The sequence below is a fragment of the Astatotilapia calliptera genome, chromosome 5, assembly GCF_964374335.1.
Source record: "Astatotilapia calliptera chromosome 5, fAstCal68.1, whole genome shotgun sequence".
Classification (NCBI taxonomy): domain Eukaryota; kingdom Metazoa; phylum Chordata; class Actinopteri; order Cichliformes; family Cichlidae; genus Astatotilapia; species Astatotilapia calliptera.
In genome coordinates this window covers 36,267,980-36,295,629 of record NC_137426.1, presented here as the reverse complement: position 1 = coordinate 36,295,629, position 27,650 = coordinate 36,267,980, and the positions used below count along the sequence as shown (strand labels likewise).

At 41.3% G+C, this 27,650-nt stretch overlaps 2 protein-coding genes across 2 annotated transcripts in view; both read left to right on the top strand.

The window, feature by feature from the left end:
• LOC113023039 (copine-9-like) overlaps nt 1-14,765 on the top strand; it is a 193,359-nt gene extending 178,594 nt beyond the window's left edge. Inside the window, exons 20-21 of the mRNA XM_080302167.1 lie at nt 9,724-9,797; nt 10,944-14,765. Coding sequence (XP_080158293.1) covers nt 9,724-9,797; nt 10,944-11,171 — 302 coding nt within the window. The 3' untranslated portion in view covers nt 11,172-14,765. The remainder of the gene's footprint in view (nt 1-9,723; nt 9,798-10,943) is intronic.
• Nucleotides 14,766-18,238: 3,473 nt separating this feature from the next.
• On the top strand, nt 18,239-27,024 carry LOC113023038 (zinc finger protein ZXDC). Its single transcript, XM_026169090.2, has 10 exons — nt 18,239-20,268; nt 20,916-21,068; nt 21,599-21,677; nt 22,538-22,668; nt 22,817-22,987; nt 23,213-23,994; nt 24,441-24,525; nt 24,607-24,779; nt 26,057-26,158; nt 26,313-27,024. The coding sequence occupies exons 1-10, from the start codon at nt 18,276-18,278 to the stop codon at nt 26,397-26,399; spliced, it is 3,756 nt and encodes a 1,251-aa protein (XP_026024875.1). The 5' UTR covers nt 18,239-18,275; the 3' UTR covers nt 26,400-27,024.
• The last annotated feature ends 626 nt before the right edge of the window (nt 27,025-27,650 follow it).

Here is a 27,650-nt window from a genome sequence, read left to right as displayed (position 1 = left end):
ACATGACAGGGCATCAAATGTTCCGACGGCTACACCAAATCACCAAGATATTTGCCTCAAAAGATAAGTTAGGTGGGCTCGTTCAAATAACTAAAAGTTGCGGGAGCTAAGGGAAAGTGTGACTACCCCATGCTCGTCAAAACCAGAAGTCTAAAATATATCCAATACCTCTGTTAATTATATTCAATATTACTGGTCATAAAGCTTTAGTATCATGTTGACGTAAAGACAGTGGGATATAATCACAAGCCAATGCCACTAAGGTTGGTGTTGATGTTAACTCTACACCCAGTGTTTCTGTTCCTGACATTGCCACTATGTAGTTTAACTTACGTCTTGATATTTTCACATTTCAAAAAATAAATAACTAAATAGTTTCAGGAGCTGCAGCTGCAGATGATGTGAGGCAGAGACCCAAATGCCGATGACGCAGGAGAACAGTTAACAAAAGACGAGCCATTCAGTAAGGCTGAAACAAAACAAGGAAAGCCAAAAGAACCAGAGGACTTAAACTGGGAAACACTTTATTCATTTAAAAAACTAAATAAATACAATTTTTAAAAAGCAATAAAACCTGAGTAACAACCAAGAAACTGGAAGATAAGCTGAGACACCAACAAGGGACAAGGGGAGACGGAGATAATATATACACTACGGGTGATTAGGGAAGTGGAAACACATGGGAACACAGCAGGAACAAATTAGGCATAACAAGAAAGGGGAAGCAAAACTGAACACAATGCACATGAGATGAGGCCTGACAAAATAAAACAGGAAGTTGCAGGAGCACCGAGACTCACCGAGCTTGACACCAAGACGGGGAGACAGAGAGGATGAAACAGAGTCGTCTCCAAAAAATGCACCGTGTACTAGCAGACACTGACGTGATGGCAATCGCCACAGCAGCTCCATCAGATGCTTAAGGATGTTGCTATAAAACTTCATTGATGGCATAGTTTCTTTGTGAAGCAGTTCATGATATAGAACTCCACGAATACTTTAAATATTTCTGAATGCCTCGTCTGAAAATTGCTCAAATGTAGCTAGAAAGCCAGCTTTCATTGCCAGAAAGGATTGCTGTTTGTTATCTGTGAAACCACACAATGTTCCAATCTATTCATGTGGAGATGGCTGAGAAGATTACCTTAATTGGGATATCAGCTAAACGTAGATCTGGTTTTTGGTGGGCCAGAACTCTTACAACAAAGTTTGTCAAAGTTTCTCTTCTAGGCTACATATCCCCATTGTACTCACAACTACTTTAATTTTCCATTTTCCGATAAATACGATTCTAATCAGCCATCAAAATGTGCTCATTTTCTACTGATTGTATGAGTGGCATTATGTTAAATGTTTGCAGTTCTCCAAATCCCAGGTTGGTATCAGACCTCTCCATCTGACTGCCAACACACAGAGCAGTTCCTTTTTTCAAACATTTCTGCAAATGCACAATTAACTAGCAAGCGGGAACAGCAAGCCTTTAATTAAATTACTGAGGGTTTTTTCTTCTTTCACTGAATGTTCAAGAAACAATTTGTTCCCACTTGTGTTTTGTTTTTATCACTTCTGTTAATCCTGATAATATTGTGCTTGTAATTAAGAGATTGATTAAATCTTTGTACAAATGAATCAGAATCAACAGACTTGATGGCCAAGTGCCAATAAATAAATCATATGTTTATCTACTTTGGAGCATGTTTTTAAAGCTAATCCTTATTTCTTTTTAAAGAGCCTTAAGGCAACTGTGTGTGATTTGCTGCTATATAAATAAAATAAATAAATGAATAAAACTGAATTGAATTGAATCAAAAGGTTTTTGGTGACAAATTTCTGTTGTTATGACATCATTGATCAAATTGTTTTTATATTTACTCTTCTGACACTGTCACTGCGTCTGCCAGGACTTGTGCAATCAGTAGAAAATTACTGCATTTCTCAAAAATGATTAAGCATTTAACACATCAGAAAATGGAAAACACCAGAATCAGGCTTGGTGCATTGTTTTGGCATTAGACTCTGTACTTGAGTAGATAACGAATCCATGTGCTCCTCCTCTGTGACATCCTAGAAATATACTTAACATAATATTACGTTAATGGCGAAAGAGGCCTGTCGTCTTATGCTCACCACCTGACCTATAAAGCGTCAGTGTCTTTTTAACACGCGATTTAAATTATGTTCTTTGGTGAGGGAAGGGAAAGGCAAAAATGATTTAAGCTGAACAAACACTGAGCCCTCATAGGGACCTATTAATCTGTGCTGAGCGTTTGGGTCAAGGGTGAATACTTGTGTGTGACATAAGAAGCATAATTAAAGCAAAAGTCAGACAGCGAGAGCAGCAGTCTGCAATTTAACTGAATTCTGTGGCAAAAAAGTTTATTTCACTTGACAGAAAAAAAACCACAAGAGACTCGAGGAAATTAAAGAGATCTTCACTGCTGTGTTTGAATTATCTTTAATAATCCTGTGACACTTCTTCTGTCAGTGGCATTCTGGGCTCAACAAAACAGTCTGCAGGTTCTGTCACTCAGCACGCAGAGCTTCATGGTGTGCACTTGATTTATCCTCTGTGATGCTTGAAAAGCTTCAAAAGCAGGCACACGCTCAGAAAAGAGGATAAATCAAATACTCCGCTTGTAATTTTTGTGCTACAAAAATGTATTCAGCTGCAATTCTACTCAGGTCTGCTGCCTGGTTGAGTAAAGCCTCCACACATCACTCATCCCCAGTCAGACTGGAGCCTTTCAGGGGCGTCTTGTGGGAATGAGCCTTTTGAAATCAAAATTTATAATAAACCATTCTGTTCTGGAAAGGTATCATCCTTTCCTTGCATCCTTTCTTCTCTCTGTTCCCTCCAGCTCATCTGGCTTCCCACGCTGCTAAAAATAACATCTCACACTTATTTTAAGGATCTGGGCCACATATGTGTTTTATAATAGGTTTCAAACAAAATTGTTTGAGCATGGCAGAAGATCAAAATGCATTTTACTGACTTCTTCACAATTGATTTCTTCAAAAGAATTTAATATTTTGAACTATAAAGATACTATTAAGATTTATTATTGTGTCAATTACATTAAAAAACATCTTAACAGAAACATTTTGACATCAAATATATTTTGCATGACGTCCAACCTGCATTGTCAACTTCTTGATCTGCAGTGGTAGCCGTAATGAAACATGAAGGGTAGAGAACTAACCAGAAAAAGCAGTAAGAAGATAAAAAAAAGATCAAAGACCACAGTGCAGGAAGCGGATATGTAAAGTACAGTTCTTTTGTAGAAAGTTCATAAGAGAGCAGGCGAGCTGGACTCCCCACTGGAAACAGCTGCAGCCAAAGATCCATCAGATTGTGAAGAAACCCAAAACAGCTGGTCTACAAATGCAAGTGTCAAAGTGTCACAGTCCAGAGATAGTAGAGAACGGAGTTACTAGTGCAAGCTGCAAACCTCTTATCAGGAAAAAAAAATCTAAGGCATTTAACAAAGCCAGCCTATATCTCCTCCATTTTCACCAAGTATCTTGAGCAAAGGATTTGACAGCTGATAAATTAAAAGTTTTTCAGACCTGTTTTTGCACAATAAACTAAAATAATATTAAACAACAAAAGGGCTTGTTTAATAGAATGAATAGATGTGATAAAAGATTGTTTGTCTGTCACATTTATCACATCATCTTTAATCATAATAACCAATCACCTGTTCACTCATGGTGTGAATGGGTGAATGAGGCAGTTGTGTAAAGCACTTTGAGTGCTCAGAGTAGAAAAGCACTGTATAAGAACCAGTCCATTTACCACAAGGTCCCTGTGTTGATTGGTGCGGGTTCGATTCCAGCATCTGAGTTGCAAAGCAGGTGGGATGGTGGTGGCTAACTATACTAGCAGCCATTAAAAATGCAACAATATAGTATTTTCACAAATTTACCTACCCAGGATGTCCCAAAGGTGCTCGATGGGATTCCTATCAGCTGGTCTAACACTGTTAATGTTCAGACGCTTTGTTTTGCCGTATTTATTTGTATGTACTTGCTGCATTTTTAATGCCTCTTTGTATAGCTAATGCACTTCAACAAAAGACATAAAAAGCATTTTTTAAAAAGAAAAACAACAAAGCCACAGGGATGCCAGAGGAAGTGGTGACGGAGTAGTCCCCCGTTACTGCTGGAGTAGACACAGAGCATGAGATGATCACTGCCTACTCATAACACTATTATTCAGACGGATCATGAGAAACAGCCACAATGGTCCCTATCATATTTCATGACATTGACATTACTGTGAGCAGAGTAACAGTGGAGCATCTCACACACACAGTCTTGTGTTACTCAGGGCCGCAGCAGGCTTTCTATCAGCCTGTGTGTCTCAGTGGGCTCCTCCCCTCCCTGGGATCACCCAACACAGCTGAACCCTCACTACCACTTTTCAACACCTTCTAGCTGAATATATTTCTGTCTCCTTCTGTTCATCCCGTCCCTTTGCTTCTTCTGCTCCCGGCCACCATCTGCCATCTCTGTGTGACATGTGTAGCCCCACCAGCCTGCCCTCAACATCCGTCACTCAGCATCCTTGTTCCTCTCCTTTATCTTCTCTTTTTCTTTGCTTCATATCTTGTCCTTTCTATTTTTCATTTCCTTATATTTATTTCCTTTTTTGTTGTTTCCTTGACATTTTCTTCCTGCATTTGACCATTTTAACCTTTCCTTTTTCTTTTTTTTTACTTTCTTCTCTTTACTTTATTATATTTGTTTTCCTCTTCTTTTTCGTTTGCTTCCTTTAATTTTTTCAGATGTTATCTTTTATTCACATTACTTTCCATTCTTTATTTTAATCTAATTTATTTTCTCTTTTTTCCTTTCCTTCCCTCTGCTTTAAATTCAGACATGAAAAACCTCTCTTGGGATTACTGCAGGTTGTTTGTCACTTGCTCATCTCATTCAGCTTGTTGATGACAAACTATAAATAGAGTGTGCGGGACTCAGGCGGCCCTCCACTTTTATATATTAACTTCGCATGGCCTATATAAGCTCTAATGAGGTTGGTTTACACAGTTTCTTCTTGTTGCTTCCCCCACTTTGAGAGCATCAGGGAGCAGATGTGGTGCAGAAAGACCAAACTAGCTTTGCTCTCATATATTTGTCAGTCCCTGAGGACAACTGAATGACTTGTCAGTAGCCAGATCTGCGCTTGTGTTCTCACTGGTGTTAGTTTATATCAGTTTGGGTTGAAGGTTTGGGATTTGGAAAAAATACAAAAAGATTTGGGAAGAATCAGGAGCTGTTATAGTCATATTTGTCATCTTTATTCACGAGATAAAAGTGTAAATAAACCTAATGAAGTTCTTTCACAGCCAAACTTAATATTTACACACTAGAATCCAGTCATATAGGCAGGGAAACAAAAAACAACACAAAACTGTCTGGCATATTGTTTAGATAACAAGTCGAAAGGAAAACAAAAAGTACTCCAAGTGAACTTCTTCTCTTTTTCCTGTGAGATGTAATTAATGTTGTTTACTCTGGAAGTGAGTCAACTTTTATCGCTGAATTCTTTCTACTGACTATGACTTGTTTGAGTGTAATTAACAGCACATATCCTGAGTATACAGGATATTTTATATTAATTTCATTTGGTAGGGCACTGATCTGGATATAGCCTTCTGTGACATTAAAGAGGTCACCTGATTCTATTAGCACAGCACTGTTGTATGTCATTGTTGTAAGGTAAAACTTTGTCACAGGCTGGACTGCAGACTGTGTGGAGGTTGTGATGTGGACCCAAAAGCAGACAACGCAAAGACTGAACGTAACAAAAAGCGAGCCTTTATTGTGACTGATTCAAAACCAAACGAGAAAATAAACTAGGCAAGAGCTGATCATAAAACCTAAACTGGGAAAACTAAGACATGGAAATATTTGGATAACTTGAACACATAGAAACACAAAGGATGGTTAACAGACAGCCTGAAAGAGGACCAATTACAACTCACACCATAAATCTTAAGAGGAAACACACGGGGCGGATAAGGAAGACGGAGACAAGAATACACGGCTTGACACGAGGCTGGGAGGAGGGAATGCACAAGGGTAACAAGAAAGACTGGGGAGACAAAGGGAGGAGACACAAAGAGTGAAATACAGAAAAATTAAGATGACACAAAAGGAGAGGCGAGAGGACAGGACAGGCTGGAAAAAACATACACAAAGACAGACAGGGGAGACATGGAATAAAACACAAGGAGGGAAACATGTAAACAGAAAAGGGGGATCAGGCACATCGACAACAGAAATAGAAGCAAAACCACGACTAAACTCAGTGCTAAATAACAGAAAACTACAACACTTTAACCTCTGGATGTAATGCAGACTAAATCTTTATTAACGTTGCTGCTTTTTTAACTTGATGCTGGTCTTATTTTCATTGCCATTCAGTGTCTTTCCCATTACACACAAACTTTGTTTTCTTAGTTTGTGGACAGAACACAAGTCTGCTCATTGATAGTTTAACCTTTACTCCTGTCTCAGCATTTTAGACAGATTGTTCTTGACTGGCTCACAGTATTTATGGTTAATATTATAAATTAAACACAAAAAAACTACAGCTGTGAAAATATGTATGTGAAAGTATTTCTGTAGGTTGTCTGAAAGTGCGAGTGTAACGTGTATAACAGCAGTCCTGTCACAATGTTCGTCTGTTTCAGGCGTAGGAAATTATTTATACGTCAAACTTTTTAATAATTATGCAATGCAAATTGTTTAAAGCAAACATTATTTAAACAGTCGGCAAAAGTTAACTAAGAATTTTGTCTAAATTCTAAATAATGGAGCTAAATTAAGTTTAAGCACAGTCAGCTTTCTTTTGTTTATCTGCTTCAAATGTTAAAGTAATTTTAATGAAATTTAAATTTAAATGTATGCATTAAAAAAACAAACCTATTTATTTAGAAGGTTATTATTTGAATGCACCCATTTCAGGTCCTTTTGTAAAACTAAAAGCTGTCCTTACACCAGTGAATGAATGCTGTGGTCTTTGTTATTGACAGACAGATCCCCCATCCTACTACAACACTTGACACAATTTCACTGTACAGCTGGGTCTTTTACCTCAGCTGTTTTCTGGTTTAGAAAGTAGAATCACATAATCAACAGCTGCATGTTTTAACTATTAGGTAACTATTTGTATACAGTATGTCATTGTCACCACTGCATTTTCTCCCCCTTATTTGGCTCTGAATATCAGGGGCAGTCTTTGCAGAGATGCCCAGAGCACCTCCAGCTCATTCAGGGAGACTAGTTCCCAAACCAAACAAGAGGTATAATCTCTCCAGCATGTCAGGGGTCTGCTCTGTGGACTCTTCCTGGTAGGACATGCCCCTGAATGTCTCACCTGGGTGACGATGAGGGGGCACTTGTCAGATGCTCAGACCACATCAACTAGCTCCTTTCGATGTGGAGCAGGAACAGCTCTACCCTGAGCTCCTCCCAAATGACTGAACTCATCCTCTCGGATGAGGAGGAAGTTCATTTTCACTGCTTGCACCTAAGACCTCATGTGACCATAGGTCATCAATAGCTGTCTGCCACACCACTGACACTCTACCGTTCCTGTCTGTCAGTTTCGGCTCCACTCTCACTTCACTCATGAACAAGACCCAGATAATCCCAAACTCCTCCATTTGGGCCATCAACTCCTCCCAGAGTGGGCAAGCCAGCCTTTTTCAACCACTCTGCAAATCATCCTAGTGCACGCTGGATGTCACCTCTTGATGAGGTCAGAAGAACCACAAGTCTGATCCTGCCAGAGACCATCTGCCACTTTGCTGCAACTGGACATGTATGAACAGAATCAGTGACAAAAGGAGCCCTGGTGAACTCCAACTCTCACCAAAAACAGGTCTGACGTACTGCCAGCAATGAAAACCAAGCTGTCACTATAGATGGACAAGGACCAAATGGCCCATAATAATTGGCTATTCATCTCAATTTAACCCTAACCCCTTCCTGAAGAAGTTGGCCACAATCCCAGTCGATCAATTCAGAGACACTGTCCTCAGCCTCCAAGCGAAGTTACAGAGTGTTAAGTAAGACAGCCCTGCAACATCTAGGACCTTAAGCATAGTTTATGGTCCTGCAAACACGTCCATCTAACATACATTCGCATTTGGACAGGGGGGGAGGTTTTCAGCCACCCTAGACATGCTCCCATGTAGTCTTCCAAAGTACTAAGTGCGTGTTGCTGGAAGCAGATAACCTGTGCATCTGCCAAATGCTACATTCAGGGGCATGTCCTACCAGGAAGAGTCCACAGGGCCTACTTGGTTAAAACAGCAGATTTCAACAGGAATGGGAGGAGGACAAAAGAAATTTCAAAGATCAACATATGCTGTTTTAGACCAGCAACTGGTCCACAGGCCGGTTGTACCACATACTTTGCATGACTCAGATGCAGGCAGATGATCCATTCTCCGTCTGCCAGCAGGCTGAGTAATAATACCTCTGCTGGGCCACAAATTCCACTCCAAGGGACTCACTGTGAATTTTTACTGCAGTCCTAAGCTGGATAGGACTACTTTTTCATCTCGATGGCTCTCTTCACCACCAGTGTACATCTGAACCTTCTGGTTCTGGGGTTAATACCATGACATCTTACAGCCACAGTTCTACACGCACTAGCTCAGGCTCCTTCCCACCAGAGAGGTGACCTTCCATGTTCCTAAAGCCAGAGTTGTCAGCTAGGGACTGGAACACCAGCACCTCCTCTCCAAAGCCTTCAGTGCTATGATCGACTGTGCACCAAGTGCTAGCATCAAATGCCTAAAGCACCACCTGCGAGCGGTGAGCCAACAGAAGGGTGGGCCCACGTAATGCTTTGGCCTAAGGCCCAGCCACCAGGGCAGGCTCCAGACTGCCAAATCTACAAACTTGGTCACATCAAGGAACTGAAGCACTAATATTTCTTGAATTGTAGTCACTATGAAGATTTCTTCAGCCACATTTTTAAGTACTGCTGTGGCTTCATAGTGTAGTGGTTTTATACATTTAAACAAATCCCTTGGAGGTTGCAGGAGGAAGAGCATCCAGTGTAAAAATCAGCCAAATTAAATATGCAGACCTACCCACTGTGAAAAATCCTTGTGAATAGGGGATCGTTTGTTTATTGTGGTTTGGAGGAAGAGTACAGAACATTACTGACATGTTTAGTGTTAAAAAGCAGCTCAACTGTTAGAATATGTTCGTCCTAAGAGACGTTGTGTTAATGCAGCTACAGGTGAAAAAAGCAAGGTGTATTTGACATATGCTCATCTTACTGAGGAAATATTGTTGTATGTTAAAGCTGTATTTTATTGTAGTTGGTACTGCTAAATGTGCTATATTAAAGGCCAAGTTGTATAAATGTATCGTCTGATTTTCTTGTCTAACCATTAAAAATAAATAATGAAAAAAACATAATTTTTATGCAGGAATTCAATCACTCATTTGATCTAAAGCAAACATACTAAACTGTGGTTAACATGAGTGAATTAAGACATTTCTACTCAAAATAATTGAGATAAAATTACCACTTTAATCATTTTCACAAACATTAAGCGTACTAGAAAAAATATATCTGGATTTAGACGATTTTCTGTTGTGCGTGTGAATAAAAATTCCAGCTCAGCTTTTCCATTGTACATGTAAGTCATGCAATATTTTTACCAGTAAATATGTTGTTTTTATTGTCTTCAGCTATGGAGGAGCTGGATGGAGATGAGGTCAGAGTTTCCTCCAGGGGACGCTTTGCTGAGAGAGACATCGTCCAGGTGCACTGTATAAGATATATCCACTCTTATTTGGTGTTTATCAGTATAAAACTATGTAGAATTCTTTTTTATCAACTGTCCAGGATAAAACCCGAATCAAAACTCAATCAAATTTATTTAACCTTCTTACCAGCAAAACATTCTAGTGATGTCAACAAATGTATAGATGTTTATGAGAAAAACACTCTTTGCATGTTTGATCTGTCTCGAGTAAACGCGTTTCTGATAAGTTTATTGTCTCATTCACCGGTTTTAAAGTCATATTGTATATACCATGATATTCATTTGTAAATTAAGGTCAGAAAGGAGGATGAGACTGGTGATGATCACTGGCAATTTGTTAGCCAACAATCTCAGCTTTTTCTTTCATTTATGCTCACAATCAGAGCTGTTTGCCTGAATATTAAAGACATTTCCTTTCACTGACATAAGAAAGATCCAAGACCAGAATATTATTATTTATTGTTCAATATGAGCATCATCGACTAGAATAGGATATAGAGTATAAATGGACTTGTTCTTATCTAGTACTTTTCTGCTTACCTGATGCATGAGAGAGTAACTTGAATGCACCCGACATGGGGTTAGTATCTTGCCCAATGATATTTGGCTTGCAGACCAACCTTCTGATTAGTAGATGACCCGCTGTGAGCTCTAACCACCCCCAGTGTAGGACAGGAAATAAGGAAAAACAGAATAGTTTTCCTTTGAGTGCGTTTCAGTTGAAGTGGAAAAAGCCTGTGAGGCATAAGTCGTCAGTAACAACGATGATGACTTACATCCTAGCTCCACACTATCAAAATATATGATTTTTGAAAACTGTTGAAAAAATGTTTATGTCTTGACAACTAGGGCAAAAACCCCAACATTTTCAGATACATGAAAATTTACTTACAGTTTATGATTTACTGTGTGATTTTTGGCAGGTCATTTTTTGTGAATATTTCAATCTTAGAGCAAAAAAATGTTACCAACGATAATCTGAAGCCTCACAGTTTGAGCTTGATGTACTGTTATGTCAATACATCTGCAACATTAAAAGTAATAACTCCTCAACTGTATGAAAGCGTATTAGCAGCACCTTAGATGCTGAAGGAACCTACAAACACCAAATGAACTGAACAGTCACTTTTGCCTCCGATCCAGTTTGTTCCTTTCCGGGACTACATCGACCGGTCAGGGAACCAGGTCCTGAGCATGGCCCGACTGGCTAAGGATGTCCTGGCAGAGATCCCTGACCAGCTGCTGTCATTCATGAAGAGTCGGGGGATTGAACCCCGCCCCCCCCTGCCCGTCACCTCCGACTCCCCCTCAGTGTCCACCACAACTGCAACCAATACGTCTACGACCAAGCACTGCAACCCTCACCCCTGAGAGAAGGACAGCAGGCAGAGTGGAGCAAGCTGTTTGGGCAAAGGGAAGTGTGTGTGTGTGCATGTGTGTGTGTAGGTGTGTTCTGGGGTTTTCAAGGTTATCTGACAGAAACCAAATCAGTAAACTGAACCTAAGAATTCCTTCTGAAAGCACTGACTACGAGGATTCCTCTGCAAGACATGTACAAGAAGCATAGAGAATAGATTTTTAAATCTTTTTTTATGTTTCTGATTTTTTGTCAACATCTGTCACAAACACTCTCCAGGTATAACACACGATTCTGCACAGACACACGGGCTCCATTCAAATCTATTGTTTCCTTTGTGTGTTGTAATCCACTATGGACGCTTTATTGACCTTTCTTGCAAAGGTGGGAAGTCAAAAGATTCTACTACTGGTCTTGTTCACAGTCTGCCGTAATAGAATAATAAATGCTGTAGCAGCCATCTAAACTGATTTCTATCAGCTGTGAAGAAAGACAGCTCTGAGGGTGATATCCTGTCCTTATTTGCTTATTCTCAGGGTGTTTCAGTGGCTATTAAATCATGTCTTGGTTCTTGCAACTGAGGCCCAAGGAACACTGGCTCTTTTCTTAAAATTATATGCTGTCTATTACTGTAGAAAATGAAACTTTTGTTTTAGTTTACTTTAGCAAAGGCATGGAAATTGCTCTCCTTTTCAAAGACACTGTTAGAAGACAGGGCAAGTTTAAAGTTAAAATCCCCCATGGACATGAAGAGAGTTGCTTGTGAGCACCTCCTGAAAGGAGTAAACATACAAGGGTATGAAACCAGCCATCCCCTGCTCCTCTGCACCTGCAGCCGCTGTACAATTTGAACATATGGAAGGGCAGATCATTTCAGCCCTGGTTAAAAAGTCGAACATAGCCGTGTCTGTGAGCTCTGTCCCCAGTCTTCTTCTAAACTGTAAATCTCCTGGCTGTGGCTGTCATTTGGGATGAATCATGCATGAGGAAGGTGCCTCTGGTTCTGAAACTGTCTACAGCTTGTACCTATTTAAAATGAAAAGGGTTTCCCATTGCAGATTTTACAGGCCAGAAAACTTCAAATGTAGCAAAGAAAATGTGTGGGAAGAGTGGGAAACACCAAGAAGAAGAAGAAATCGAATGTGAGGTTTGGTACTTAGTGCTGCATTGTTCAGTTTGCAAACTTTATCTTCATCATGCATGCCGAATTCTTGTTTTTTTTTCTTCTCATATCCTGTATTTTTATTTTCCTTGCTTTTGTTGTGTGCATGAATGATTTAAGCAAAAGAGAGCAAGTGCTTGAACAGAAAACCTAAATCTTTCATTGGCAGTCCCAAAGAGCCCAACACACTGCAGCTTACAAGTACACAGACAAAACAAATGCAAGAATAAAGCAGGAAAAACCAGCTGCTGTGTGGCCAAGAAATAGGATAAAATGCAACAAACATTAATCATTATTAAAATATTATTATTCATCAATTCGCTTTTCTCATGCCTTTTATGCTCCTGTCTCTGTAAGAGCCCTCTATCCCTGAAATTCAGTCTTCTCACTGGCCATCCTCTGGAAAGTGACGGAAACCACCCAGTGCTTGAGAGCAGTGCTCGAATTTTGTAGGTGTGACCACAGAAAGAAATCTGTGGTGAACTGATGTCAGCTCATTGCAAAAGAAACATTTCCAAGTTCCTTCAAAACTTTGGGAACTGAACTCTGTTGTCTCGGTTAACCCCCCATGTAGCCACCACCATCAGTTTTTGAAGCCGGAAGTGACCATATTTAGATAAGAGGGACAAGTTTTAACTTACCAGCTAATGCTAGCAAGCTAATGCTAGCTAGGTTGAGCAAGGTGCATCGATAACATGAATCAACAAAGACAGCACCGGTTTAGCAGTGACTCAAGCTCCCTGTAGATGACACACCTATTAACCAAATCACTTTAAGTATTTTCAAAAGGTTGAATTAAAAAAAAAGATGTACTACCATAGCTTTTATGAAGCGAATCCTATTCATTCAATCCTGTTTTTTTTCTACTATACTTTTTAATGGTGTCGAGACAGGCATTTGATTGTAAGCCCAACAAGGGACAATTGTTGAAAATTAGCAATAGCTATAAACTTATGTGCGTTACATCTGTTTCATGTTTTGTACTTGGACTATGTTAAACTGCACTGTCCCTTTTAAATAAATAGATTAACATGGCAGACAGTGAGGTTAGACTTGCTTTTGAAGCCAGCCTCAAGTGATTCATGAAACTGCAGTTTTGGCACTTCAGTCCTGGCTTGATTTTGTTAACCCCATTGTTTCTGTTTCCGGTGTGTTTAGTTTGCAGTTCAAAGACAGGCTACACGTGAATGTTGCTAGTAAAAAGGTGCACAGTGCTAGAATTACAAACAAATAGTTTGTTAGGACTTCTGTCCTGAAACTCCAGCATATTGAAGGAAAGAGGATCTGCCACTGCATTAGAAACACTTGATCAAACTTGGTATATCACTAGCTAAGAAGTGGAGAGACGTAATGAGACAAGATGAGGTCAAATTAAATAAGATATAAGAGAAAAGTATTTGATTTTGTGCAGTGTGGGTTCTGTCCAGTAGCATATTTGTATTAGGATGTGTTTTTAATTATTACAATGGATTTCTGTATTTATTGTATATGTTGTAAAATGGCTCCATTTCATTGGTGTTTATTTTGTCCATTTTCATCTATATTCTAACATTTTAGCCTTCTGAGTTTTTGCAACGACACTATTTTTGCTGTTAGGTGGGCTCTTTTTTTGGTACCACTCCATAAAACAAATACTGTGAAGTTTCATCAATTTTCTTTTGTCTCTGACTTTTTTATGTAGGGTTAGCAACAGTTTTAGAATGTTCAACCTGGCTGTGTCACGAAAACAGAAACAATAATAACAACAACGAATGGATTATATGATATTTATCTGGATTACTGAGTATTTGTCACATTGTATCAGAAGGGAAATGGACATGTGGCCTTATTTCTGTCATAATCCTGCAAGTAAGTGTGAGGGAGGACTCTATTTTTATATGACAACACCAGGAAATATGTTATTTTGCATGCTTATATGGCTGTTATGCTGCTAATGATTGTACTATCTGTATTCATATCTGAAAAAGATTTCAGACAACATTCCTCTGTGTGTTTACTTGTGTACTGTGCAGAATCAATCCTTCTATTTCTGACTGCCAGCCTAATAATCCAGCACATAACAGATATATGAAAAGTAGGGTAGATTTGTATCAAACAACGTTTAAAACATGCATGTTTGTGTTATGACTATATGTAAACAAACCCAAAGTCACATAACCTGTTGGATATTTTTGTATGAAGCATGCTGAGCTTTCTACACAGTGTGTACAGGATGAGGTTATTATATACTGCTCACCAGTTCCATTTGTTATGTAGAAGCTGTGTGTAAACATGTTAAAGTGTTGTACAGAATATTTTGTGAAGTCTTCCTTCTTTCCATTTTTTCACTCTGTTCCAAATATTTCTTTTATTTTTGTTTCCACTTGTGTTGGTCAAAGTTTTTAATTTTGTCACTGTTTTCTAGCTTTTGCTTAAAAACCAAATAAAGATATTATTGAAGGCTGAACTGTAATCTTGCTCACTGTTTTACAGTAATTGCTGTGTTAAACTTCACTTACATCGCCTTTGTTTGTTTGTATTTTTAACTCAAAGATAAATTAGACCAACATCTTTTTTTTTCAAGCAATGATGAAAAATTGTTATTATTTATATATTTGTAAAGGGGCCAAATTATTTCAAATTTATGTACATTTTATACTTATAATCTGCATATTGTATCTATTTTCAAATTATTAAACTTTATGTAACTATATTTTGATTAGCCTCTTTTAGTTATCAGCTGAAGACAGAAGAAAAGTAAAGGGGGAGGTGTATTTGGAGTCAGTGAGACAGAAAAAAGGGCGGGAGTTTGGAGATGTGAGTAGTGACTTTAAAAAGTAAAGACTATGACTAGTAAAGGGAGAGAGCTGGGTGATATGAAGGAGAGAAGGAAGACAGATATATTGTGTGTGCGGGAGAAGGGAAGTAGAGCCAGGAGCATTGGACGTGGATTCAAACTCTATTACTACAGTGCAGATAGGAAATGAAATGGAGAACGGGGAATCTTGAAGGAGTGCTATGGAGTTGAATGTCAGACAGGATCATGAACTTGAAGCTGGAAACTAATGGGCGGATGTCAGAAATTGTCTAGGAAATCATGAAATCATGAAGAAGAAGTGAGTGAATGCAGTGGCAAGGATTAAATGGAGGAAGTGAAGAAGGAAGAATGCTTTGCAGAGTTTAGTGGTGAGTTAAAACAGGCTCAGGAAGGTAGGGAAGAATATTCAGATGACTGGGAAAGTACAGCTAAAGTGGTGAGAGAAACTGCCCAAAAGCGGCACGTGTTTCCTCTGAGCATAAGAAAGAGGACAAAGAGATGGTGGTGATGCATCATTTGCTAGGCAGAGAGATGAAGTTAGAAAGGATGTGCAGCAGGTTAGAGTGATTAAGCATGGAGACAGAAATATAATAAGAGTGTGCTGAGAATATGGGAGGAGTGCCTTGATGAGTTGATGAATAGAGAAATTGAGAGAGAAGAGGACAAATGTCAGACAGTTAGTGAATTAGGAAGTGCAGAGGATTAGTAACGAAGATTAGAGTGGAAGGGTGCCGATGATATACCTGTGGAGGAATGAAGAAGGCAACGGACTTTAAGCTACGGAAAAAAGTTTTTGAAGCTAAATGCGAAGAAGACAAGTTACAGTAAGTGAGCAGCACTATGGCAAGAGTGAAAGGGAACGTTTACTAGACAGTAGTGAGACCGGCTATGTGTGGTTTGGAGATGGTGAAGGTGAAGCTGGAGGAGGCAGCACTGAGGATGCTAAGATTTTCAGTGGGAGTGACCAGACCAAGAGTATAGAGAAGAAATAAGAACACAGAGTGGATTTAGGGATGGAGGACACGCAAACAGTTGGTGTGACAGATTAGGATGCTGGGTATAGGGTGAGATGGAGACAAATGATCCACTGTGGCGAACATTAAAGGGAGCAGCTGAAAGAAGGGGAAAAAGATAGCAGTGACTTAACATGCTGTTTTATTTGTACTGTTCATGTTTTTTTAAAGGGAAAATAAACATTATTAGCCCAGTGGATGATTCTCAAATCTTGTCCCTTGATCAGAGTCTACATTACGTTTTAAACGAACATATTAAATGTGGGTTCTCTCCAGGTAGTCCGGCTTCCTCCCACAGTCCAAAGACGTGCAGTTACTGAGGTTAGGTTAAATAGGGATTCTAAATTACCCATAGGTATAAATATGAGTGAGAATGGTTGTCTGTCTCTCTGTATTAGCTCTGCAGCAGACTGGTGACCTGTCCAGTGTGTACCCCTCCTCTCACCCAATGATAGCTGGGATAAGCTCTAACCCCGAGCTAGGGTTGCCAAATCTTTAATTATCAAATAAGAGACACTCTGGTGTGCCAGAAGCACAATCCACAACCAGCTGGGTAGTGTAAATATGCACTATGTGACGGTGCAGGTAACGGTCAATATATGTGACATTTAAGGTAGACTAAGGAACCAATTGAGTACATTCAGTGTTAAAAGAGAAGCTGTGAAGGTCTGAGATCAGCAGCTCTCTGAAAAAACAACTGAGGTAGTGTTTATGCTCCTATATAGTGAAACTGTTATATGGATGATTAATCCCTTTGATTTGATTTTTTGTCTTTAAAAAGCTGCAACTTTCACATCATGTGGTACTTTAGACTTTTTTCATAAGTTAATTTTGGAGTTTCTACAAACAGTGAACATACAGGATGATTTGTCTGTTGTCACTGGGCGGTGCTGAGGTCTGAGGGCAGCTTTCTGTAATAAAAACGAGAACAGAATCATCACAAAACATGAAATGTAAAGTCTATCCCTCAAATCTGAAAGTAAGTTCTGCTCTTACATTTTTTTTTCAGTTCTACAGTTCTGCCAACAGCTGGCATATGAACTGCTTATTTTAAGAAAAGACAAAAAAAATAGACTAGCACTTTATCCAGTATAATATTTACCTTTGAGTTATTGGTGCTTTTTAAATGTATTTAAATACAGTTTGAAACAGTCGTGTGGATTTTGAGAGTGGACCTCCTCTCAGCATCCCTGATCTATCTGCCAATGCAGAACAGACATATGCAAACCTCTCCCTGATCGCAGCTGCCAGTCAAAGCGGTCATGATGACGTTATACCCCAATTTAACAGCATTATGTTAGTAATTAGAATCAAACTTATGAGAAAGGAGACCACTTGAACACAAATCAGCCTGATGTGAACTACTGATAATGAAATAAACCATGCTAACGTGGAGGAGGCGGGGTTTATGACCAGCCAGACACCAGGGGCCATTTTGGCTTCATTTTGGGGGCGATGTTAGGTCGTCCATGTGTGTCAAAAAACTAAAAGAATATACACAAATTGATCAGAACAGGTCTGTAATGTTTTCTCTTAGGAGAAAAATGTTGTTTTATACTGCTACACTGCCACTTAGTGGAAGAAATACGAACTAAAAACTGTACCAAACTGGAAACGGGAATTTCCCAAGTTTTGGATTCACTTTTCAGTTAAAAATAAATAAATAGTGTAGAATGGTTATCTTAAATGTATTATTGATAATAACCAATCCGCACAAATATCCAATACTACACTATCCACATCACAATTTCACTATGGCATATTCTTGCTGCCTTCAGGTACTCCTCGTGGTTCAAACCATTACATTTAAGGGCAGCAGTATATATTGCACTTTTTGACCCAAAGACATTTGGTTGTCCCTCTGTTAATAGCAGACTGTAAGTTTAGCTATCAGCTGTGGCTTTATTCGTTTTCTTAAATGTAAGGCTTCTGTGCAGAAAACTGAAGAGAAGTTCTATCGACCTTGACAAAGCTTTGGTAGTTGCTAACTACCAAAGCTTGTTGGTTCATCCACCCCTAAGTTGAAATTTCAATACTGCCCCTGAACGCAACACTAGGCCCACTGGAAACCGTGTAGTGGCTCCATGGATCATATCCATTTAGTAGGGCGGGCCTTTTCCCGTGTCGCTGCTACAGGGATACCAAGATGGAAATCCAGGGGCTTTCTGATGCCCAAAACATTCAGTCTCAACATGGCGCCCTACACAGAAGCATTTCGTCTCCACATCGATCGGCAACGGGGTCAATACCTCATTTTATTTCCAGCGAAAATGAAGCGGAAGTGCTGCTGGAGTCGCTTGAGCTACACAGCGACAACAACAACAACACTAGGCCGAGAACATCGCCGTTTCGCCTACTGGCGGAAAATGGCAGCGAGGTGGCTTGTTCGCCTGTCAGCGCACCGCAAACTACGCTTAAAAGCAATTTGCCGGGTAACAGACCGGGCGTGGGATTTCATAACGTGAACCCGGAGAAGGAAAATGAGCTCAGTGCCCTACTAGCTTCACAGGAGTTTGTCAAGACAGCCTGGAAATACGGATTAGAAAGCGGGGATGTTGTAATGCAAATGGCGCTGCCTCTCTTTGAAGGGGAAGAGGAACCGATGCCGCAGCGGCAACCAACGTTTCCAGTTTTACGGCAGCAGCGTGAGGACGGCTCCTGCAAACAGCCCTCAGTAGCCAGCCATAGCGCTGCGGCGCTGGGGAACTTGAGCACGGTAAACCTGGCGGAACAAACCACCCAGGAGTTTTATGTTCTTTTTAATGTCGTTCAAGACGAAGGCAGCGGCGAGACAAGTAAACAGCGCCCGGATGTGCCTGAGGATGGCGATCAAATGAAAGGTAAAAAGCAGTGTTCCAAAGCAAGTCCCTGTGGCCCCATGGAGGCTGGAAACCGCAGTAACGTTGTTTCATGTGAATCTAATGACACTTTGAACTGCCTCGATACACAGGGCTTGAAACCTGAGCATGTTTTCAATTTACTGAACGATAATCCCGCGGCGGGTAACGTTAAACAGACTGCCTACCACCCCACCGTCGAAGACGTTGTTTTGACAAACAAATATGGCGATAGGATTTGTGGCCAGATGTGCACCGAAAGCAGCGAAGGTAAACTGGTCAGGGAGCTCTCGTCGCAGCCTCGCGTTGACGAGAGCAGTACCTTGATTTCAGGGACTGCGGGGATCGTGGAAGCCATGGACACATCGGACTTTGGTACAGATTCAGCGGCGGCGCAGGGCAGTACAACCCCGGTCACGGCCTCCACAAGTCCGCCTGCTAGCGAAACATTTTCCGGAACTATCACGATAAACAACCAAAGCATCATAGTGACTATTGAAAACGGGGTACTAACTCTTGCTGCCCCACCCGAGGGCTATGTACATAAGGAGGATGACATGGTTAGCTTAAAGGAGCACTTAGGAATGAAAGATCATGAAGATATTGTTCTCCTCAACTATGACAGTGGTACTAAATCGATCGGGAAGATCAGCACACTGGCAGTAGCCAGTTCCAGCCATCAGGAAGAGCCCACACCTGGTTTGTCTGTCAGCGACTCAGAGCTGGCTCTGGTGGATGACTGCTCCCTGTCAGAGCTAGGTACTTCACTGGACTCCTGTGCCAAGCAGGAGGCAGGGTCACTATGTGCAGTAACAGAAGCAGATATGGGCCCTCCTCCTCCCGAAGCCGCTGTAGCTGGCTGTGACAATGAAGAGTGTCACTCTGTACCAGTAATCAGGTCCAAGAAAGACACCGTGTCCACCTTTGACTGCCCAGAACCAGGCTGCCCCTCCACATTTGACACACGACAGAAACTCAAGGTTCACCTCCTAAACCATGCTGAGGACCCACGTCCATATCAGTGCACTGTGGAAGGCTGCGGCTGGGCATTTGCCACCTCCTACAAGCTGAAGCGGCATCTCCAGTCCCACAACAAGCAGCGGCCACATACGTGCCAGTTTGAAGGCTGTGGGCGGCGTTTTACCACTGTCTACAACCTCAAGGCTCACGTCAAAGTCCACGAGCAGGATAACGCCTTTGCCTGCGAGGTCTGCAACGAGAGGTTTCGCAGTGCTACCCGGCTCACCAACCATCAGAGGGTCCACTTTGAGCCACAGAGGCCTCACAAATGTGAATTCCCAGGTAACTCATACATCAAACTGTGAATTTTGTGCTTTTATGTAACTATTTGGAATTTCTAGCTTTTTATTCTGCTCTTGGAATTGGCTGATGGGTACTCCACAACATCACTGCTATGATATGAAGCACTTTACCAGAAGGTTTGACGTGTTTTGAGCAACACAGGGCATTTACTTATTCCCTGCTACACATTTCTATTCATTATCTGTGCTAGAATAGCTTTGCATGTCTTGCAGTTCAAAAATATTCCAAATTTATCTGATACTGGGACTCAGTATCAACCTCTGAAACGAGCTGTTTTAACTCCTACCGGTTTTAAACAAACTCTGTGGCTGCCCTAGCTAAACAAACTTAAAGCAGCAGGTGGGTGGGGCCAAAGTTCCCAGATGACCATATTCTGGATCCCTTCAGACATCGTTTATAACCAGTAGTAGAAAAAACTGTTTAAAGGTGAGTGTTAAAAGCAGTCTGAATCCTGAGCTTTTGTCTCACAAGAGTTAAATGTAGATGCACTGATCTATGTTCAGTATGAGGGTACATGATTATAACAGTTTCTGTTTAACAGAATATGATGAAAAAGTATATACATATAAAATGCGCCTTTATGGTACCGTTGGTGTCCTACATGTTTGTCTTTCTATCCTATGCAGGCTGTGAGAAAACCTTCATCACCTTCAGTGCTCTGTTCTCCCACAATCGCACTCACTTCAGAGAAACTGGCCACTTCATGTGCACCTACCCAGGCTGTGACAAGACCTATGATAAGGCCTGTCGTCTCAAGATCCACATGAGGAGTCACACGGGTAAATTGAGATTTAAGGGTCGGTTCAGCTGGGCCTGTTGTTTTCTGTGGTTGATTTTTTAAAAAGCAGCATGTAGTCTACTAAATTAACTCTGGCTTATTCCTAATACATTTTTGTGAAGCAGTCAGCTGCAGTGCCGCAAATCCAAACACATTAGCTGTGATTGTTCTTCAGAACACTAACACTAATGCAGAGAGTAAAAGTTCTTTCTGAGCTTGGAGTGACAAGTAAACCTGATGCTTTTGTGGGGAATATGTATAGCTGTAAGTTATTTAAAAAGGCCAATAATTGTGTTTTTTGTTTGTTTTTTATGAGCATTGAGTTAAATAGAAATCACAAACATAAGTGTGTATGTTGTCACTTTTAGTTCTTAGAAGGACAAAACCAATCAGCAGCTCCAGCGTTCCGAAAGAAAATCGGCCAAAAAAATCTCGATCCAGCTCACATTAAAAGATTTGTGAAGTGAGGATCCTTGCAGCAGTAGGTGTAGTGTAGCATTAGGAATGAAACTTGTAACTTCCTCTCTCCAGGCGAGAGACCGTTTGTCTGTGACTCCGAGGGCTGCGGCTGGTCTTTTACAAGCATGTCAAAGTTGCTCCGACATAAAAGGTGAGTGCTTATTAATTTATGCTTTGATCATGGTGTAAAATAGTGGACACACTCCATTTGTGTGTAACTTACTGTTAGGAACTCCTGATAAAGTATCTTTCTGCGACTGCAGATGGAAAATAGCTGATAGCTAGATCTGATGCAACGCAGCTTTTCCTTTTGTGTATTTTCTACATGTTCCTAAAGGCAATAAACAGAAACCTGAAGTAATGTTTTATAACATCTAACAAAGTTATCAAAGGAATAAAGGGAGTGAATGTCTACATCGTGCGGTGAGAACAAACCTTGTTAGATAAGCTGACCATGTCAATTTTAGTTTTGTGTTCTTTGCATAAAGGTTTGAACGAACAAGGTTATGAAAATGTGAAGTTTTCTCTGTAAAGGTCATCTAGTTGCGAGTCTTCACTACAGTGTTGATACTCATTTAGTATGTTAGGGTTTTATGTCAAGTTATATAGAATAAAGCTCTATTATAATGTAGGATGTGGCTACCTTTTGATTGACAGGGTGTTGCTTGGTATAACTCTCATCATATGCTTCCTTGGCTCCAAAATACCCAAAACAGTCTTAGCAAAATGCCTAAATGGAGCCTTGCGAAAAGCAGCATACACCCTCCTCTTCCGTGCTGTCTGTGGGAATGTTTTGCCACTACAGGAAGTGTGATTGCTGTTACATGCCTGTTTTTGTTTTAGTGAACTTGAGCTTGTCACTGCAGTTCTGTTTTACTGGTGCAGTTTGACTTTGAAAGGCTTTGATTCCTTGTTAAGTTTAGCTTCAGTTTGATGTAACAAAATGTAAATGAAATTCTGTTTTTGTGCTATGACTTTTCTTACTTTGTTTTAAATGTGTGTGTCTATAAGGAAACATGATGATGATCGGCGCTTTGTCTGCTCAGAGGAGGGTTGTGGGAAGTCCTTCACCCGGGCCGAGCACCTCAAAGGACACAGTATTACCCATCTAGGCACGAAGCCTTTTCAGTGCCATGCAGAAGGTACAAACCTTTTATAAAGGAACAACAACAAAACTGTAATAATTTTCCACGAGACAAATGTTCACATTTTCTCCCTGAAATATTTACTTAAGACCAGTGTTTCATGGTGACTGATTTCAGTAACATGTGCCTCCTTTGTGTTTTTCAGGTTGTAATGCCAAGTTTTCAGCACGTAGCAGCCTCTACATCCACTCCAAAAAGCATAAGCAGGACGCCAGCACCCTGAGGACTCGCTGCCCTGTGGCCAACTGCTCCAAACACTTCTCGTCCCGCAGCAGCCTTAAGAGCCACATGCTCAAACATCACCACCTCAGTCCTGGTTAGTAATTGTTCTGCAGACTTAAAGTTCCCCAGCACTGCGAGTCTCGTACTGTCTGTGAACATCTATAAAACACCACCCAACTGTTTTCTGTTTCCATGTGGGGCGATGGATGGAAACCGTTCCTTCTTTCTTGTGTAACAGTTTTAAACTTTTATTCCACTTGCCGTTGTTCCTGAGATGTTCATTTTTAACTTGGGTTTTTTTTTTTGTTTTCCTTCCCAGATGTTCTCAGTCAGATGGAGACCACACCAACCCTGACCCCCAGTAATGAGCTCGTTAGTTCCACACCTACCACGGTTGCAGGATCTGGTATTGCTGGGGGCGACCAGCTGACAAACCTGGACCTCAGCTCTCTGTTCTCTTCTGTGCCTGGAGGAACTGCACCCACTACAGGCATTGGAGTGGGAATCCCAGTTGGTGGGGCTACGTCTAATGGCCCGTTCACAATGGACCTCTCCCTGGTCAGCTCTGGCATCCTGACCATCGACCCCTCTTCAGTGGGAACTACACTTGTTACCAGCACTAACACCACAATGGCCAAGGCTGTGGACCCTCTTATATTGGCAGCCAATGCCGACATGACCCCCCACCACAACCTGGAGGGAACGGCAAGTGACGTCCTGCGCCCACAAGGCACCCTTAACCTGGACGATGTGCAGACAGTTACCCCAGAGGCGCTGGGAACCCTCACTGCCCTTACTATGCAGGGTGCTGGTGCCACTGTGGACCCCACTCTGCAGCACCCACTCAGCTCGTCCAGCTCCTTGAGCGTGGAACCCACAGCCTCCCTGGCTGTAGCTCCCGTTGCCGAGCTCCTTGGCTCACCATCTAAGGTGGAGGTGGGTGGCCAAGGAGGTGCTGGGACTCTGTTGGGTTGTGTGGAGGTGCTGGGACCCCAGGAGGGAGGAAAAGTGCTCACTCAGTTTGTCTTTCCTGGTCACAGCAGCAGCTTCAGCCCACAGAAAGATTCGGAGCTCAGTTCTGTGTCACCAAGCAGTTTCCTGGTGAGCATAGATACTCACAGATTCAATAAACCAATCGAAACACAGCTGATACAGAAAATACATTTGCGACTTTCAGGCATACAAGCTTTCCTTTTTATCTCGAACGGTAACCGGTTGGGTAAGGACCCTGCTCACCTTTCTGTAACAAAACCAAAAAAGACTCATAGTTCAATGACATATAAAGGGTCTTTGATAATGAATTGTCAGTCTCCATTCTTTCATCTAGAAATGGAAAAAGATATAGCCATCGTCTCAGATGTTTTTTTTCTTTCTTTGTTGTTTTTCAGTCTTCGGATCTTTGCATGAATGTCCTTTTTTATTTGACAAAATGTTTTTCAGTGGTGGCACATATTTAACAAGATTAATCACAGTCAGTAGAGAAAGTAGTCAACAGACAGATGATGAAAGGTGGTGCAAACCTAACATGCTCCCATTTTGCTTGACAGGAGAGTGGGGGCTCGGCTAGGACTGACTACAGAGCCATCCAGCTGGCTAAGAAGAAGAAGCAGAGAGGCCCCTCGGCCTCCTCCGGTAACTTACTTTCTTTAGTTTCATGCTAGCCAAAGCTCCAGTAACTGTTAGACTGACAAGACTTTCCTTTGACTTGTCCAGGGACTTCAAGCTCAGGTCAGAGAAAAGCTAAAGGAACAAAGGCTGCCACAGCTCCAGGACCACTCGCTCCCTCTGGGGCTCGCTATGGTGATGGAGCTGCAGTAGCGAATGGGGGCCTGACTCTCCGTGACCCCATCACCGGTGCCCAGTATGTCCAGATCCACCTGCTGCAGGTGAGATATGACAAGTTGGGGAAGGTGGCAAATCTGCCCTGGTCAGAAAACATAAAGCTGTCTAGACCAAACTGTGATACTTACGATTCAAATAAGCTCATTATTTGGATAACTCGCCACTGCTACTGTCTGGGCACTTGCCTTTGTTTTAATGAGAATTTGTTCCACAGAATTTTAATTCCTTTTCGTGCATTTTTACTGCACAGTGTGAAATTGACCTTTTGTGTACCGTGAAAACATATTAGTTGCTATTTGGGAACTAAGAACACAGTATAAGTGCAGAGCAACATCCCATAAGCTCATTAAAGTGCCAGTTTAACACTGGCTACAGGGAGTTGTTCTGTCTGAGGCTTGTTTTTACCATTTTGTCAAATGTGTGCCATTAACACCAGCTGTATTATTGTTTCCCATTACAATCAAGTACCAACTTATGTGCGTCGGGTCGTTTTATAGCAATTGCCTGTACTCCTGTGACATCATTTGTATGCCACACGAACAAAGGAGGATGACTGGCGATGGTATACCTGCTGCTGTCTGTGGGTTTTTGTCACATTTGGGGACCACCGTGCTGTTTTTGTGCAGCCTTGTCCCTCGTTGCCAGGTTTCAAAACTGGCGGTTTTTGATTTTCATGAAGGAGACACTCATGACATTGAATAGCCAATCAGTGGCATGCAGTCTGATGACGTCACATTTTCAGATCACTTCATGACTAAAAAAAAGTACCTGGTAACAGGTACTATCACCTAATGGAAAACCCTAAAAACCATGTCGAGCCAACCTGTGTAGGCCATAATGGAACAGGGCTATATATGCCAGAAGCTACAAGGACATTGGTGAAAGTGAAACCCAGTTCCTCGGCTCAGTATCAGGAAACACCTGAAGCAAAGGTCTCTGTGTGGCGGCCGAAGTGGAAAAAGTTGAATGATGTAAAATAACTCGAGAAAAGTGTAGAAACATTCTGCACAGACCTCATGAAAGTTGGTGCTGCTAGCACAGCTAATGCTAGCACAGCTAATGCTAGCACAGCTAATGCTAGCACAGCTAATGCTAGCCACACCCACACATAAAACACTGTATGTTTAGTTTCAGAGTTCCAAGTGTGAAATCTCCGTTAATCTGATTTCTTTCTCCTGTCTGATCAACTAGTAAATTAGTAAAAAATGAATAGAAACATCCAACTAGGGACTGTTTTTCTTTTCACGTACTTTTGTGCACTGAACAGCACCACTAATGCACAGCGGTTGTTGGAGTGTCTAATCAATGTGTGAACACGCAGGATGACCCAGCCAGTGATGGAGACCTGGCCTTCCAGTTGAGCTCTCAGCCCTCCAGCTCCCACTCTCAGCTCACTGTTGACCTGCCTGTCAACATTTTACAGGTGGGAGTAATCTTTTCTGTCGTTAAAGAGACATTCGACTGCATTTGTGCTTTGACTTTCTGTTATGGAATCGGTTGTTTGTCCTTTGTAATAGCCACAGATTAGTGACACCGTCAGCCTTTAGAGAACTGAGCCGTGATGCTTTTCTCCACAGGAGTCTTCGGTGATTACAGAGGACGACAATGGCTCTGACAACTCCCAGTTCACAGGAAGCACAATCAACCTTCAGGACTTGGAGTGACCACTTATACTGCTGCGGGGTCAGAGGTCAATAAGCAGCTGGCCTCCATCCACAGTTTACATGAGATGATAGATTTCATCAAACAGTTGCCTCACCCTCGAAGGGCTTTTTGGACATGTGCTCCATGGAGTTTGTGGTCATGATTCAGCAGATAATGCACCTTGAGAAGAAGAAAAGAGGATTCTTTGTTGAGAATGTTGCCGTATTATTTTAAGTCCAGTTTGTACCAAATTCAAAGCCTGAGAGCACAGTCGTGTCAGAGGCTGCTCCGTCCTCTGTGGGTGTTAACAGTAATGATGTCTGTTCCACAGTGCCACATTGCCACTCACATGCACACACAGTGCGCTGTGTATTCTCCAGTTGCCTTATGAACTCATGCTTCACGCTGTGCACGCCTCCACCGGCAGGTTACCTGCTTTATTTGTTGTTCTTTTCTCTTGTGTTTTCTTAGATTTATTTTTCTATGGCAGCAGTAATTCCATGTTGAAAACATGCCTGTCCATGCATTTGTATACATGAGTAACTCCCTTCTTATGATGATTTCAGTTTATTTATTAATAGCTACGGGTTTACAGAATGGCAGAGCCAGACGCAGAAGAATTAAAGACTCAAAGCACAATCAGAAGAGCGTGTGAAGTAGCAGTCATTTCACTTTGTTCGGTTAAATGTCACAAAGGGGAGATTAATTTAGTAAGGAAGTATCCCTGTACAGAATGTGTTAAGTCATAGTACTGATGAAGCTGATCATCTCACAGAAGAAACAGAGTTTGGAGCAAGGACCAGTCGGCAGCAGCTCAGTTTTAGAAAAGGCAAAAACAATCAGAGGTTTAAAAATAGAGCGTGAGTAATGGAAGAAGTGCTGTCAATAACAAACTGCAAAGTTTGGTCACATGGGTTTTTGTGCTATCATTTATTTTTAAATGTCCCATTTAGCCAATACAAACAGAGTGGCATATATAACTCCCTCTGTGCAGCTAACATTTAATTACATTTATCTATGTAATCTATTTGAACTACCCAGTTAAACTACGAGTAAATCTAGCTGGGAGCACATCCTTATTTAGATGTGACAGCGTTTCTAGTAGATGGTGGCCGATGTCTTGAGCATGAATTGAGGCTGCCGTTTGGGGAAGGCCTCAGAGGGGACTGGCCACAGATCACCTGTACTAATGAGAAGTGAATTAACTGAGGGAGGGGCATGAGTATGTACTGCTTGTAGGGCCATATGGAGGTGTGGACCCGCTCTTGAAA